Source organism: Rhipicephalus sanguineus, chromosome 3 (assembly GCF_013339695.2).
Source record: "Rhipicephalus sanguineus isolate Rsan-2018 chromosome 3, BIME_Rsan_1.4, whole genome shotgun sequence".
Taxonomy (NCBI): domain Eukaryota; kingdom Metazoa; phylum Arthropoda; class Arachnida; order Ixodida; family Ixodidae; genus Rhipicephalus; species Rhipicephalus sanguineus.
Window position 1 is genome coordinate 58078876 of NC_051178.1, and position 17268 is coordinate 58096143.

The window sequence follows — 17268 nt, forward strand, 5'->3', positions numbered from 1 at the left end:
AGGCAACATGGACATTTACTTGATGTCCAGGTTGTCTTCGTAGCGACTCTTCTGGACATCTATTTTTTAGAAGTTTTATTTGTATGCTCTCTCATGCTTAAGAAACCACTCTGAATTATATCGCTGATCAGCTAAATGTGCGGTTCATCAGAGCTTGCCCTAAACTGAGTAACAGCACCTACTCAGAAACCACAGAAGTCGTAAAAAGGCTGGAAGTTCTCTTTCACTACTAGCTGTACATAAAGAATTGCCTTCAGAGAAAAACACACTTTCAGCACGATAAACCAAGCAACCCTATCAGGGAAAGTATGGCTGCAGTGCAAGGGGCGCAAAGGGGGTAAAAGGCTCCACATTGCAAACGAACAAAGAAAAGTCCAGAAAAACGATTTAATACTAGTGAGTGCGGCTTTAACAAGAAAAGGAGGGAAAAAAAGCAATACTCAGGCCCGAAACAAACGACAAGTACGCTACGAAAGACACGTCGCGACTTGCGGAGCAGAAGAATTACAACGAAACTGCGGCCATCAAAACATACACTGAAATGGGAACGAAGTCAGGCATATCTACACAATCACAGCGGTATTCAGGGCAGTTCAGTTGATACAGGACTACACACTTCAGCGCCGGCATACTTTCGTAGCGTACATTCAGCACGGGTGCACACACGAAGACGGTCTGAGCACTGCAGCTGCGGCCAGACGAAGAGGGCAGAGGGACAATCACCTGCTGGTTGTGGCGAGTGCTGCCTTTGTTTGTGGCAATCCAGGGTCTCGTCTGAGAACGACACTGACTTCTCCTCTAGAAAGAGAGTGCGGGCAAAAGGAAGGAAGAAGAACGTCGGGTGAGCCCGGGCACCGGACCGCTAAACGGGACACTAAGGGGAACTATGTTGAAGGGCTTCAGGCGTGTACAGCGCATTCCATCAATGGTCTCTTATCAAAGGATCCCTTAATGCAAGAATATCCTTTATAATTAGTGGCAAAAAAATAATTTACTCTCTTAACACCTATCATCTTGGAAGATGTCCCTGCAATGCGAATATAGATATTTTATAGCGTTTTTGCTTATTTTGACTGTTCTCATGCTGAAAAAATTTTCAGATTCGCCTGTTGGCGTTAACTCTGACTAGACACTGTCAAAGGTCATCACGTGGCATGGAACTCCCAGGAGTTTTGCTGGATTGTGTTGCCAACATTGTCTTCCTTTTTTTCTTTTTGGCTTCCAATGTCACCATAAACGACAACGCTGACTTGGCCTCCTTGGTATTGAAAAACTGCCCCCTACCAACAAAATCCCTAGTGTCCCATTACTGTTAGGCACTGCAGGAGCATGTCTCAGAATTTCGGCTCGATTGAGAACCAAAGCTCTTGAGTAATACAGAAAAATCACCCAAAATATACAATGATCAGCCAAACAGCATTACATTATTCAATTGTATGGAATTGCACTTACACCGGGCAGCCAGACAAAAAACAACAACGAAAGGAATTCCTGCCTATGCTTGCACCTTTCATGTAATGCATTCAAGCAGTGTTTTCACTGTAAAACCAGCTGGCATAGTACAGAGCATACAAATAGCCTTAAAACTGACAGATTACTGAAACCTGTATTGACTTCAGCTAATATGAATGTACACCTCCTAGACACTGGGACACAATTACAAGGTACTGCAAAATATAGATATAACGAACGTGGATACGTACAACAATGCAAATAAAATAAAGTATATATAACGAAGGAAACTAGGAGTTTGGCTGGTCATGCTTATTTTTAATGAGCATTTTCACTTTTACAGAGAGAACAGAAGTTCTAGTCACAAACTATATTAGTTACAATGATGCAATGATTTTTTTTCGCTCAGCAGCTCGGAATGTATTCTGGCAGCAATAAGGAAATAATCGACCGAAGAAACAAAATGTTGCGCATTTGATGCAAATGTATATTTTGGTCAATGACACAGCGTGGCTGACCCTTATCCCAGAAAACAAAACATGTTGATGCAATCTCCTGTGATGACAACGATTGCAGCTTTGGATATTTATTTTGCTGTCAAGCACATTCGTGATTTAGCTTTGTTAACATGGCACATGTTGCCAATGTACGTGAAGAATGAGAACAGAGCCATCGCAATCCTTTCCTTTCTTTGCTTTCCGTGAGGTATAACCCATCAAAATATGTCGCATGCACACTCGCTAATAGCAGCGTGTACGTGTAATCAATGCATATCTTGGCGAGAGTATTTTTGCATCGAATTCAACATAGGTACAATATGGCTCTACTGTTTAACAAAAACTGCATTGATTCACAATCTGTCTTGACTAAAAGACTTGTCTTAGTTGCATTGGGCAAGGCCTGATGTTGTTTAAAGCTCAAGTGCGGCGATATTTTATCCTGTCAGAGTAATGGCAATTCTATGTTCACGAGACACTTCTGTATGAATGAATGCTCAGCAAATTCGAAAATAGTTTTTAATGAGCAATCAAATGCCACAACGAAACCGAAATGTCATCAAGTAGTAGAATATTGTGTGACACATTTGAATGCACAACCTGAGAAGCGCGAGACATGCCAGTCCGACCAGTGCAGACAAGGATGACTATAAAAGTACTCATATTTTGCTAATGCTTTAGGTCAGGTTCACTGGTAGCAGGTGCAGCAGCTGCGTGGTTGTGCTAGGCATTACCACGGCTGAGCGCAAGTGATAACGGTTAAAACTACGTTTGCGGCTTTCGAAGGCTGAATTACAGGCAAATAACATCTCAGTGAAGTATCGCCAGCTATTCTTCACTTTACCGCCCACACAGAGCGTAAATTGTGGTCACAGCGATGTTAAAAGTGTATCCAAAGGTTATGAATATCGTACACCTCGGCACTGTCGCATATCTTAGCTGTCGTCTGCGAACCGTCCCTAGCATTCTTTTCGCGTGCGTACGTATACGTTATATACAATGTGGCCAATAACTGTTCAAAGCGATGCGAGCGCTTCGAAGTGATTTTTAAAGTTCATTTTTAAAGAATGTTAGCATAGCTGGAGCCTGTTCTTTAGCTTAATTGAAGGAAGTGTGCAAGGCAATATACACCGCAAATTTTGTTGAAATCCAGTGACCGAGGAAAGTCGCCGTATTTGGCGTTTAGCTTTATTTCACACTGACTTTTTTTCTAAAACAGAAATAATATGTTGAAAGAGTGAACACTAGAATGATTGCGTCTCACAGAAATGATAATTTTATGACAGCATGCTACTCACAAAAATAGCGTTACACTTATGAGCTTATTCACTTTTTTGTACAATACCTAGATTACATTGTTTGCCTTATTTCCTCCGCATTACCATGACAATGCTATTAGGATATGGTTCGGCATCACTGTTGGAAGTATTTTGCACCCAAGTAGGAAAACAAGGTAAATACAACCCACATAGTTATACTATTGAGTTGAGGGGATTGGGGTTTTGTTAAACGTCACAAGATGCTTTTGTTTAGTTATGACATGCAGGGTTATCCGTCATGCCATTAAGTAAAGTAACTTTCTGAAGGGTACCAATGCTGCGTACGATGCCGGCCGAGATGGTTTAGTAGACAGGGGTCAATTTTCAGTGCAAACTTCCAACCATCCAACCAACAAAAATTCTCGTTCCTCAAAAAAGGTAACAGGGCCGCGGGATTAAAAAGCATCCTGGCCCTTGGATATATATAAGGCGGGGTTGGCACAGGACAAAAATGATTGATCTCATGCAGCTCAAAAGCTTCAAAAATGTAGAGTCATGGATAAGGGGGGGGCAAAAAAGGGCCTCACAAAGGCGGCTGCTTTCGCAAGCCTGTACCTTTGAAGGGGTGCTTCTGCACATCATATTCTGGCAGCCGAACGTCATCTGAAAAGATGAACACAACCGAAGTAGCGTTCCTTTGGCTCTGAAGTTATTACAGATGCGAATTTCACCGTCAGCCACTTTGCTTAGCACACATTCTCAAAATCATGTGACGCACTTAAACACAACGTATCATAGTGGGGTATCAACGCAAGCTTCGAACACAAGTTCACTGCACAATCTACAAGACCTTGCAGCGTCCTTTTTTTTTAATGTGGTGGATTAACCTGGATGCGATGTTCCTCACCGCTACATGCGGGACTGAAACAAGATTATCCTCAAGGTTGCTTACTATATTGCTCTCGCGTTCTTACAATATTCCCACCATATTCTCACTCGAGACATCAAGAGCACAAAAAAAGTGATTTGTCTCCTTCACTTACTCCATCAATCTTTCGGTTCAATTATTTTAGTTTCTACAAGCAACTAAGGCAAGCCATCCAAAATGTGGGGCGTTAGCGATTTTGTATAAACACGTTACTTGTATTGCTTTTCTTTAAACCCTGAAGTCAACGGTACGTAATAGTCCCAAATAATTTCAAAACACGCAGTCTTAGCAGTCTTAGTATTTTCATAACGCCCCGGTGCCATATTCAAAGTTCAAACATCCTAAATAAAAAAGTGTTTTTGCAAGGTTCTTAAAAGTGTCGTCTACGATATGTTTTTTTTTTATTTTTTCTCGCTTCAAGAGTAACATAACCGAAATACGTTTATTAATAAGCATTTCCCGCGATACCTCCAATACATAAAAATTAGCTCACTTGAGATGCTGTGACTGCCAAAGTTGTCAGAGTGTTTTCAGAGTATTTTCGACACAAACACATTACACTGGCTGTTGGTATACCGAGTGCTGCATCACCATGCACTGGTAACAGAAGTTACAGTAGGTACCGATTCAGCCCAGATATATATATATATATATATATATATATATATATATATATATATATATATATATATATATATATATATATATATATATATATATATATATGCAACATCCATATATGCTCTCCAACAAAGGCGAGCAGAGAAGGGGCAGCCTGAATGGCTTTCGCTTTTTTAACAGATGCAATTCCCTACAGCATGTGCGCAGTTGACGTGTGAAAAACTTCACTAGACATTTGCACGATCTCCCAAACAGTTTTCGTCGCTAAGCATACTTTATATATTATCGTGCTACAGAAACATGGCGATGCCTTAGGTGTTCGAGTATAACTGAATCTGTCGAACAGGTAGGCCAGCAACTGCACATGTGCTTTAACTTGTGTTGGACATAAGTGATGCAAGATTTCAACGAACCTGTATGTACATACGCTATTTCTTGGTATTTAAGAATTTGAAAGCTATGTAACTAAAGGTAGAGCCAATGTGCATGTCCGGAGCCATAATATTCAATCAGCTATTTAACAACGTAGAATATATGCACAGTCCTGTGCAGTGACAGTGCATAAGAAAAAGTTATGTTTTAGCTGTCCATAAAGAGGGCTCTCAATGTTTTTATATGGGCACATTTCAAAATTAATGACCCATCATGTACAAGACCCACTGTAAATTTGTTAACAAGCATTGTAAAGCCCTTTTACATTGTGCAGTGAATAACTGGCGTAATATTTATGCAGGAACAAGCATCATAATTTTCTTGGCTGGCCATTATTACTTAACCGTTAGCGCCTTTCTCTTTCACATGACGTAAAATAGGTGCCTTTGAGAGGAATTCGAAAATCAGTCCACACTAATTATACACCGTATCTAAAGCGTTTCCCCTCAGCAGCTGCTGGTGAACAAAAACCTATACAAAGAACACTTCTAAGTTTATCTAAAGCAACATTAAATGGTGAAAATCAATAATTATAAAACAATTTCAGAAATATTTCGAATATATAAAACACTTTAAACTGATTATTACAGAACAGTTCTGCAGACACATATTAGACTCTTATATGACATAAACACACAGAAAAGGGAATGCATATAAGAATACAATGTGATGTCCACTGTAAGACACAGAAGTGACAACACTTAGTTTTCACCTGAATGAAGCAACTACTTTTGAAACAAGGAACAACATACATTATAGACTGCTCATTTTTAGCAGCACTAAGTGGCTCAAAGTGATGCAAATAGCGACAGGGCTGCTTTAGCGTCCAAGTATGCATGATCTAAATATGTATAACAACCATGACAAATACTCTCTTACGTCTCTCAGTGCTGAAAAAAGACAGTGGTATCAGGCTTTAATTTCACATTTCTCACGTCAGGATTCCACGACTAGTCTTAACTCACGTGATGAAAGGGCACTGCAGGATTCCTAATTTACTTTTTTTGCATAAGTTGAGTACATGAAACAGCGAAAAAACATGGTGCATAATATAGCCAGTGGCAACTGCAACAAATACATTAATGGATGCTCTAAGAGACTTGCAGAGGAACATAGAAGATGAGCACATGTCTTCAGTGTAACAATAGCTCATCAGTGAGCTCCCATATGATGGTGAAAAGATGACAGAATTATAGTTGAGATCGACATATGTACAGTAGGTGTGTATTAAACCAATAACATGCAGCTGAAATGTAAAGCCATCCTTGAACGTCGAAATGTGCAAAAACTGTGCAAAAGAAATTACATAGGTCCTCATGCAAAATGTGAACGAAATGTTGTCGTTGACAGTGCACAAAATTTTCATGAGGTGCTGTAGTGATGAAAGCTTAACGCACGAACGTATGCACAATTTGTGGGAAGCTTTGATGCACTGATACACGGTGAATGCTGTGTGCAGTGCATGGTGTGAGAAGTGTGGTTACGTGGTGTGTGAACATGCTGGCAATAAGGATGAGGCTATAGAAGTCGAGCATCATACAGGAAACGTCCATCATAACAAAATCACATTGTTAAGTTGTTTTCTGATGTTCTAGCTACAGTGCACGCAGTTCAAACCAGATTACTGTAAGCGATGTAGCACTGTAGTTTATCCGTTTTACACGAGCAGTGATATCCTTCCTGTAATGCTCTGTCTAGCGTAAACGATGACCACTTGCAACAAATCTAAAGAGGCAAAACGACCTCTAAAGACAGCTAAACCACAATGACACAGCTCCTGAGAAATATTGCCATCACATGATAATTACTGACAGACAAGTCGAAAATCTAATCTTGGCACTCTCATGTCCCCACTGCCGAGCATAAACCTATTTCACTATATGTCGAGATGGCACGCTCTGCTTGTTGACATTACATGGACATTTTGAAGTGCCTACGTTTAAAAACATGAGCAATGTCTAACATGGTTTGCCTTTCATTCACAAGCGCTGCATTAGTAACGCAGGAGGACCCAGAATTACAGAAGTGCCGGTAAGTCATCCTCATAGTTCGTGAAATGAAAAGCAAAAGTCTATTGCCAGTTAAACAATGATATTCTTGAAGTCAGCAAAATCAGATGTGTATTTATGCAATTGTTACAAAGAGGGTTAACTGTGTTTTACTCTGCTTGATAACGTGCTCAATATATCATAAGTAGGGTAGTGGTCAGCGTGAACTAAATTGAATACAAGATGACATTTTGTTTTTAACAACTGCATAAACCCCAACACAGAATTGCAACTGTTATGCTGCATTGCAAATTGCATGCAATAGCAAATGGAAAGTCGTGTGTTGCTTCTTGTCTTAGAGGTAATGCTGTTATCTTACACCTAGTATTTTCTACAAGAGTGCCACTTGAGCACTGCATTTCTACCGCTTTGCTTTTACAGCAAGGAAATGTCGCATAAATTTCTGTATGATTCAGAGCACCATACTTGCTTCAAACACCTTGTTCTTCAATAAATAATAATAATTCACTGCACACTATTCCATCACCAGTACATAGCATGTGGTAAACTGAAACCACAAACTTTAACGTACTAAAGCAAAGTGTGCCTTCAAAACTAAACATCAGAAAAACACTTCTGAAGCGTTGCCTTCTCTCATTACAACGAGAACTGTAAAGCTGTCTCAAGGTACTCAGAGTGTTGCACAGAACAATGTAGAGTGAATTAATGAATGAAACTGAACTTTTACTTCATGAAACAGGACGGCTCTCGGCCGCAGTTTGGGATTAGGTGGGGAAGGGATTGTTGGGTCATCAGCGTCAGGTTGTTAAAATGGTACCAATTCATCGTATGCGTAGAGTTGCATCCGTCTTCGGTAACTGAAAGTGTTTCCACTGAAAGAGGCATCGGCCTCTGAATGCCCATTTGCTATGCCACAATGTACAATGTAATACATTGTATTTTGCAAAAGGAGGAAGATGAACTTCCTAAAGTGACAGTTTTTCCGAGTGTCGCACGAAAATTTTTGTTGACTTAAAGGGACACTAAAGAGCAAAACGATTTTCCTCGCATTAGTAAAGTAGTCTTCCACGATACCAAAAACACCAGGCTTGCTGCGAGAAGACGCTTAACAAGCGAGAAAACGCGCAAAAAGAAAATACAGGTGGCGACGCCACCTTGGAATTCCCGCACCATTTGCCGTGAGTCGTGACGTCGCATATTTTTGACGGCGCCTGCTTGGGCCTACGTAGTTCCTAATCGGTTAAATCGAAGTACATTGTCCTCTGAGGCGGCCAGAGACTTGACATAACGAGTTTGTGGAAATTTCGTCGAGCCAGTGGCGCCAAAATACGTTAAATGCTCTTTGAAACGTTTTACGTCACGAATTACAAAGTTCGTCGCGAAATTTAAAAATGAAACTTTGCACTTGGTTTTCTCCTCTAATAATAAACCTATGGTGGTGAAATAAACTACACAAGGGTTTTCCGAGCACATTTATCAATCTAAACCCATTCATTGTTTCTCTTTCGTGTCCCTTTAAGTAGGATAGTGAATGCATGAGAAACTCTTATCGGGAAACCTATTTCGACGAGCGTACGAGCTTTCTATTCTTACTCATAATTTGGAATACAGCAGTCACATAATGATACAGGACGTTCTGAACAAATTAATTATAGATGTTCAACAAGCCAGATCCTTGTGCTGTGGTAACTGCCTTGTATTTGCTAGTATGTCTCAAGGTACATGGTGCAAAGTTCTTGTGTGGTTGTTTCGTTGGTATCAAACCATATGCTCAGCTAGAACCAAGACAGAGAAACAGTTCCTGCTGTTGGCAGCACCATACTTCTGTTTGTGTGGCATTTCATAAAACTCTTCTGTAGGTATTCTTGAAGAAATGAGTGAACCAGGTATGGCTACATTATGGATCAATGGTTAAATACTGTATGCTTATCATTTGCAAGATGAGTGCACATATTTTCTTCTGCCTAATTAGACTCGGTTCCCATACCTTGGAGCACAAACATTTAAGGTATGATTATAACGCTGAAATCATGAAACCATGAACGCAGCTCTGTGGCAGCGAATATGTGAGGTTGGGACTATCCTGAGTATCCAAGAAAAGTTTACACTTACACAAGTTCACAGCCGTCACTAAAAGCATGAAGGAATGGTTTTGAAGTGGCGAGTTCTGTGGCATGAACATGTATGTGGCATCCCTGACATGTTGGCGGTTGTAAGAAACCGTTACAGCTAGTGGTGTAAACAGTATTACCAAATATGAATGGGAGATATTCAAAACTGAAATTTATGCCTGAAAATTTATAACAAAAATTGATGTTTAGCATTTGATTCAGCAATTCACCATAGAAAGTGCCTGCACCGTGCTTCGTGTTTAGTGAGCAATCGAAAGGCCACTCACCCGACCTGTCCTTCTCGGGAGCCACGTCCGTGTCCCTGGTAGGGATCAGGTGGCTCGGCTGCCGTGGAGAAGTTCCTGCAGCCAGGGCCTTGTGCACCAGCCCAGTCAGACTTGCAAGCTGGCGTTCCATATACTCCACACGCATTCTGAGCAAGGAAAATGAAGTTTATAAAGGCCACGGCCGCGGGACTGACACAGGTACACACAGTTGAAATGACGTTATTATGAAAAGTCAGGCAGAATGCTATTATACTAGTCGCGAACATACGAATGCCCTACCTCACGCTTTTTCAACATATGCTCACGATCAGAAATAACTATAATTGCAAAGCTTCATTGCAGAACATGAGGTCTCCTGATAAAAGAAGAACCACTACAAAAATTATTACAATCCATATACATCTGATTACAAATACCTCTTACATATCAGTATATATACCGTTCTATACATCTTATCGCATTATATATGCATCTTTCACACAGAAACCATTTCTTTCGCCAAAAAGCTATATCTGTGCTTCATTGAAGCGACACTAAAGGCAAATAACAACCCAGGCAGCACGCCGGCATTGGACCAATCTCGGAACAATGTTGGTAAACATTGGCAGAAATATTGGTCCTGCGTTGGCTTTTGGGGGTTTGCTACACCTAAATGTGCATTGGTCCAATATTGGATGCCAATGATTTTCCAATAATGGCAACGATGGCTGTAGCCAACATTTTCCGTCCAACATATCGCCAATAATGGCAAGGATGGCTGTAGCCAACATTGTTCGTCGTACGTATTGCCAACATTGTATAAATATTGGCAGCTCCAATATTTTTTGCCAGCCTTTATCGTTGGCTGCACCATCGTTCTTTCATTTCCAGCGTTTAACGCTGGAAATGAAAGCATTTTTCACTTAATGTGTAGTTTAACGTGAGGTAGCTTTTGTGCACGTAAATAAATGCATGTTGCCCACGCTTTTGCTTTTAGGCAAGCAGCAGGGATAATCAGCGTACAAAAGCTGAGAGTACACACAAGTTTATTCTGCATGTATACATATGGCAAAGATACTGCAAGTTCTGAAAATAATTTCGCATTTCGCGCTTTGTTCTGCTGACCGCTTGCTGGCAGATAACAGCTGCACAGAACCTACACTAATTACCTTCAATAACGTCCTTATATTAGAAATCGGGGAAACGGGACCACTCACAAACACACACAGCCTCCCTATGTGTTAGCGCTTATTTGATTTGTCAGTTCACCGAAGGTTCAAAAGGAAGTCAGTGAAAAGCGAAGCGTGATACAAAATGAAATAAATGAACATGTACACGTGAACAGACATTCGATACAGCCGAGATCCATAACCACCTTGAACTACCAGAAAGTTCATCGCCTATTCATTAATTAAAAGGTAACGGCGGCAAGAGCTTGAAAGTCTGCGACAACTTCACAACTAATAAAAATTTGTGTGTTACAAATCCATCATTTCTTTGCGCGAATCCAGCGGCGAAGGGCAAATGAAAAAAGGGCGTTAAGCTGACGCACTACAACGCGAGAAAAGAACAAATAGCACACGCAAATGCTGACAACATCGCTGAGGGCGAGAACTTAACCAACCTATTTCGAAGCGCACAATAAAGCCCCCCACATCGGTATTCACAAACTAGCAAATTTAAAAAAACTTACGCGGTAATGTAGACAATAATAAACGCAGCACACATTTCACTTACGAACAACACGGAAAGTAACATGCGACGAAGGAGAAAAACGACTTACTGAACGCGATACGAACACAAAAATCCGGCGGAAAGTTTGCGAGTTGTCAGAACACATCGGCGCTCATCTGCGGATCGCTCTTCAAAAGTCAAAACAGTCAGGTCCGATGAAGAACAGGGCAGCTGCCTTCTCACTGTGGCATCGCCGTCGAATCTCGGTATCCGTAGGATCGTGGCATCCTGTCTCGGTATCCGACTCCGTTTTTCCCCGATGACTCTAGACTGAATACTGAGGGGTGCGCGCCCGCCGATGCTGGGAGCCCGAACGAGGGAAAGTAACCGCCACTGACTGACGAAGAATAGCCGCCGGCCAGAAGGGGCCGAAACGCGTACGCATCTTCCGAGGTGCCGTCGTCTCCCGCCATCTCCCTCACCCCCCCCCCCCCCTCGTTTTCACAGGCATTGAAAGCGAACCGTCGTGGGCGGAGCAGCCGTCAATTGACAAGTGTTTTATGACCAGCGACCACCGCGCTGCCCCACTGCCGCGAGGAGAGGACGTGAAATTCCGAAGCAAAACATGGCGCCGCGCTGCTTCTCCGGCCTCCCGATCACCGAGAACATTTGTTCAAAGTGAACACGTCTGGTTTTGTGAAGCGTTGAAAGTGCAAACATAACTCATCGATCATTTAAAGATTCCGCGGGCGATACCGTAGTCTTGGACAGCACGTCGCTGTAGCGCGCACACAAAGAAGTTATAATCCTGTAATTCAACCAGTCGTGTAGCAAACACGAAAATACACAGCGTGGTTGAAGTCACATGAAATGTTTTGATTGTTTGCCGCTAATAAAGCCGTGAGAATAATTTCGGTGCGTGTGCGGTGCGCAGAAGGCGCACCAGCGCAGAGGCCCATTGCGAAGCAGATGACTTCTATTCTACTCCATTAACTCGTCAACACTATGTACAGCTTCAATCAATGTAAAAGTAGGGTTTTTGGTTGTTTTTATACAGTTGCGATGTATACGCTGGCTGTATCACACAATTAACGTTAACTTTCAACAAGCATTGCAAAGTGAGATTTGTTTTGTGTTTCCTTTATCATAGATGTATTTCCAACAGCGCGCAAAACTCAGTTGAGAACTTGGTACTTATTTTACATTGCTCAACATCTGTAAAACGAAGTTTGTCCAACTATTTTGCAGATATTTTGTGCCACACTAAATGCCAACCTAAAAATCAAGACCCTGTGTGCGCCATTGTTCCCTTTCTTATAGATTGGAATTTGCAGTTTTGTTTGTTGGCTGACAACGATGGACTGTTTTTGCCATCTTTATACAGTAAAAGCTCGTTAATTCCACACTTATTAATTCGGAAAGTCGGATAATTAGGACGCGTTCTCTGGTCAATGCAAGCATGTTTATTGTTTAACGGCATCACACTCTCGTTAATTCGGCCATACCTGTCCGCAACGCGGTTAATTCGGACGAACCTCTTAGTAGGTTGGGGGACGCTGCGACGAACCTTTGCCCCCCCTCCCCCCCCCTAATGGGGAACCCTGCGCACGCCTTTGGGGATAAGTAACCAGAAATCTTCTTTGAGGTGCGCTGGATGCCGGACAAAGTGATTTTCATAACAGCGTGCATTCAGGTGGTGGCTCGATTCGGGCTAACCTTCCCTCAGTGATGCTAAAAGGGGAAAAAACATTCTTGCCGATTAATCATGCATATGCTTGCCAGTGTTTAAGACATTGGAGCGACAACGTGTAAGTCTGGACAATATTGTCCGGCGCGTAGCATTGGCCGTCCAATATTGTTTAACCAGTCAGATTGACTGGACAATATATCCAATCTACTGCCATTAATTAACCAATGTTGTTTTACCAACGGATAAGCTGGCCCAATATTGCCATCCATACGGCCTGGTTCTGCCAATATCGTATTTACATCGGGAACCATGGGCCAATGTTGCCAACCTCAAAGAATAGCACGACCAATATTGTATGTTGGCTGGCAAAGATGGACCATTATTGGCATCCTTGTAGGCTGGCTTGCCAACATTGGTTTTATAGTGGTTTGTATGGGCCATCATTGGGCCATCGTTTGCCAACGTATAAACAATATTGGACCAATGTGCTGTGCTGCCTGGGAATTTATGTCAGGGTGAAAGCTCAATGTATGACAAAGACTAAGACGGCAATATTATCAACAGCAGTGCCCTACTTACCGAGAAATTAAGCTAAATATATCACACGATGAGCGCCACGAGCGGCACATTTTCAAAAATGATCCCGATGACGTATGAGAGTCTGCCTACAATTATTCACTATTAATCAAACTAGCAGCAATAAAAAAAGAACCTTCCGTGCATCAAGAGACGTAATAAAATGCTGTTTGTTCGTTTCTGTTTGATTCATGGAAAAAAAGAACCTCTTTGGCGTTGCCATGGGGAACGGCGCGCGTGGTTCAAAGGTTCCGTTTTCGCCAAACTGCGCTTCGCCCGGCGCCCTGCTTCGCTCACGCGGTCATGTCTCAGTGGTAGTTTCGGTATCGCGTACTGCCGCGTGTGTTTTGCGCGCTCGTGAAAGTCGCTCTGACAGAAAGTACGACAAAATGCCGCATGCATGTGGTGTTGCCGGCTGCCCGAATGGTGCACGCCGCCAGTGCACGCCGCCGCGCAGTAAAGGCGGGCAACGTTGAGCACGGCAGCAGTGACGTGTGAAACACTGGTTTCAGGCGGGTGATTTGAAGTGCGCTAACGCAATGCGGACCACTAAAACGTGATTTTATTTCAAAATAAGCACTCCCTTGGCATAAACTTAGCACTACGAGGTCTCTGGACCGCTATTTCAGCAATCAACGTCGACTTATTATTTGCCCTTTAGTGTCCCTTTAACATTCGCTGTCGGACTATATAGTTGGTGATGCATATATAGTTCCAGGTACACAGCAAGAAACCATGACGAAACCATGAATGAAGGAAAGAAGATCGCTTTTAAGGGCTCGTTTTTCTTTGTTAGACATAAAAATTAATGAGAAATAACAGACAATAATGCGAAGGAAAGTATAGGAGATGTTATTTGTAATAATTGGAATATAAATGTAAAGAAAGTAAAGTGGACGAAAAGATAACTTGCCGCCGGCAGGAACCGAACCTGCGACCTTCGAATAATGCGTCCAATTCTCTACCACTGAGCTTCGGCGGCGGTAATCCCCCCGCCCACATTATAGGGTATATATGTGCACTTAAACTAAGGAGTGTTAGTCAGCGCCGATCGCAGCCATGGCGGCGAGTGCTCTTTTTCTGCCTTTCGCGTCACGTAGCACGTGATCTTTTTACGAGCTGGCATCTGACCAATAATCCCTCGCATACTACCTGAAGACATCAAGTCTGCCAGAACGAGACCCTTGTCATGAATGAAGGAAAGAAGATCGCTTTCAAGGGCTCGTTTTTCTTTGTTAGACACAATATTAATGAGAACTAATAGACAATAATGCCAAGGAAAGTATAGATGTTATTTGTAATAATTGGGATATAAATGTAAACAAAATAAAGTGGACGAAAATATGACTTGCCGCCGGCAGGAACCGAACCTACGACCTTCGAGTAACGCATCTGATGCTCTACCACTGAGCTACGGCGGCGGTCATCCCCCCGTCCACTTCATGGGGTATATACGTGCATTTAAACCTAGGAGTGTTAGTCAGCGCCGATCTAAGCCATAGCGGCGAGTGCTCTTTTTCTGCATTTCGCGGTCACGTAGCACGTGATCTTTTTACGAGCTGGCATCCGACCAATAATCCCTCGCATACTACCTGAAGGCATCAAGTCTGCCAGAACGAGACCCTTGCCATGAATGAAGGAAAGAAGATCGCTTTTAAGGGCTCGTTCTTCTTTGTTAGACACAATAATAATGAGAACTAACAGAACTAACACTTCTAGATTTAAATGCACATATATACCCTATAAAGTGGAAGGAGGTTGACCTCCGCCGCAGCTCAGTGGTAGAACATCGGACGCATTATTCGAAGGTCGCAGGTTCGCTTCCTGCCGGCGGCAAGTTATCTTTTCGTCCACTTTACTTTCTTTACATTTATATCCCAATTATTACAAATAACATCTCCTATACTTTCCTTGGCATTATTGTCTGTTAGTTCTCATTAATGACGAAACCATGAACAAGAAACCATAAAAGCAGCACTCCGTCCTGTGTCTCCTTCGTTTCCTGTTACGTTTGTGCTTTGTACTTTATACCTGTGAGAGATTTCCATGCGTCACTTACCGGGCTTCTTCGTCGATGATGGGCGTGGCGCTGCCCGAGCGCGAGCCGTAAGCGGCGGCGGCATCCCCGCCGTAAAAGGGCTCCTCGTAGGCTGAGTTGAAAGTCGCCGGCAAAGAGCGCGTGTGGTCGAGCCGGCGCTCGGGCGAGTATCCCGGATCACCACGACCCCGGTCGTCGGCCGGAGGGTAGCCGGCCAGATCGTAGCGGCGAGGGGATGTGGGTGGCGGGTATGGACCCGTTGGCACTCCGCCTGCCGGGAACGGCGCACCCACCACCGGCGGGTAGCCCGCCTCGGCCAGCAGGCCACCGCCCCGGTCCGGAGACAGAGCCCGCGGCGGTGGGGGCACTGCGCGTGCGTGCGTGCAATGAGACGATTAGCAAGCGAACCAGCAATTCACCATCACTGCCATCATTTCACTTACGCACACTACAGTATGAATATTGCTTCTAACAATATCTGTTTACCCTATGCCTTGCCCCAACTGGCTGCTAATTAAGCCTCCAAATATTTGAACTTCGTCGCACAGTGATTTATTTTTTCTCCAAGATTGCGGTTCCTTTCCAACGGGATTTCTTCTATAGATATAACACACTAACGACTATATTCCCTACGCGTTACTCAGCCTCTACACTTCGATTTTAACTGCGATGCCGGCTGCCCCCCTGTTATCTCTAAACCACAGCGCTGTTTTGCTGCTTTCAGGTGTCCTAAGTTCTGCCTATAAATTTTCAGTCTATAGGCACGTGGCTCGGTTCTCAATTTTTTCACATGTATTTATGTTTCGTTACCATCCAAGGTATGTTAGAATATATTGCTCAACGTTAGAACGGATTGATAGACTGCTATGATTGCTCACTTAGCCTTTAAAGTAGCGATTACTAGGGTCGAATGGAACTGCTAGACAATACAATTCGTAGGTTCACGAAGGCTGTGCGGCACGAATTCTTTTAGAAACGTTGTGCGCGTCAAACTGCCGCCGTTCGTTACTTCTTCAACATTGAACAAATAATATTCCCAAAAGAAATATAACGTGGTTACAAGATTTCTCGCATATTTTGTCCGATAAAGAAACCGCTGTTTGAGCACCTTACAAGAGTGTCCTAGAATAATCCTAGAACTGTCTATACCGCGATTGCTGGTAGGCGCAAAATTTCGATAGGTCTGAAATGTTGAAAGATCCCCGTTCACAAATTAAGCGAGATATATTTTAAAGCCTATTTGAAAGCAGTGCACCCTGTGGCAGGTGTGTTAACGCCTCATCTTTGTCCTTGTAGTCAAAGGAAATGCGATTTCTTTATCACTTGAACTCTGCGAGAGAAAAAGGAAATGATACACATTGATGGCGCGCTCTTCGCTTCGCGTGACGTGTGGTGACGTGTTTTCGTGACTTTGTCCGATGCATTCTTGCGTATATTCCGCGCAATCTGCTAATAAAGCAAGTTGGAAGTGACGGTCCACACCAAATTAATCACGGAATACTCGATCCTCATGGTGTCTGCAATTAAAGTGATTTAACTATGTCAGCTAGTGGTTGACTGTACGAAAATTGTGTAAATAATTGCACTTGCATCTCCAGGCACATTGAGTATATCATTGAACAACTAACTATATTTATCGACATATGAACCTTAAGTACAAGCTCAAAGGTGTTGTAGCTATTTCGAAATGCGCACACAAGTTCCAAATTTACGAC

The 17268-nt window shown here is 42.7% G+C and overlaps 1 protein-coding gene across 1 annotated transcript in view; it reads right to left on the reverse strand.

Moving 5' to 3' along the window:
- The window catches only part of LOC119386654 (coiled-coil domain-containing protein AGAP005037-like), a 118154-nt gene that overhangs the window by 49491 nt on the left and 51395 nt on the right, over positions 1–17268 (reverse strand). The window contains 4 exon segments of the mRNA XM_037653936.2: positions 724–798; positions 3824–3871; positions 9597–9742; positions 15575–15920. Coding sequence (XP_037509864.1) covers positions 724–798; positions 3824–3871; positions 9597–9742; positions 15575–15920 — 615 coding nt within the window.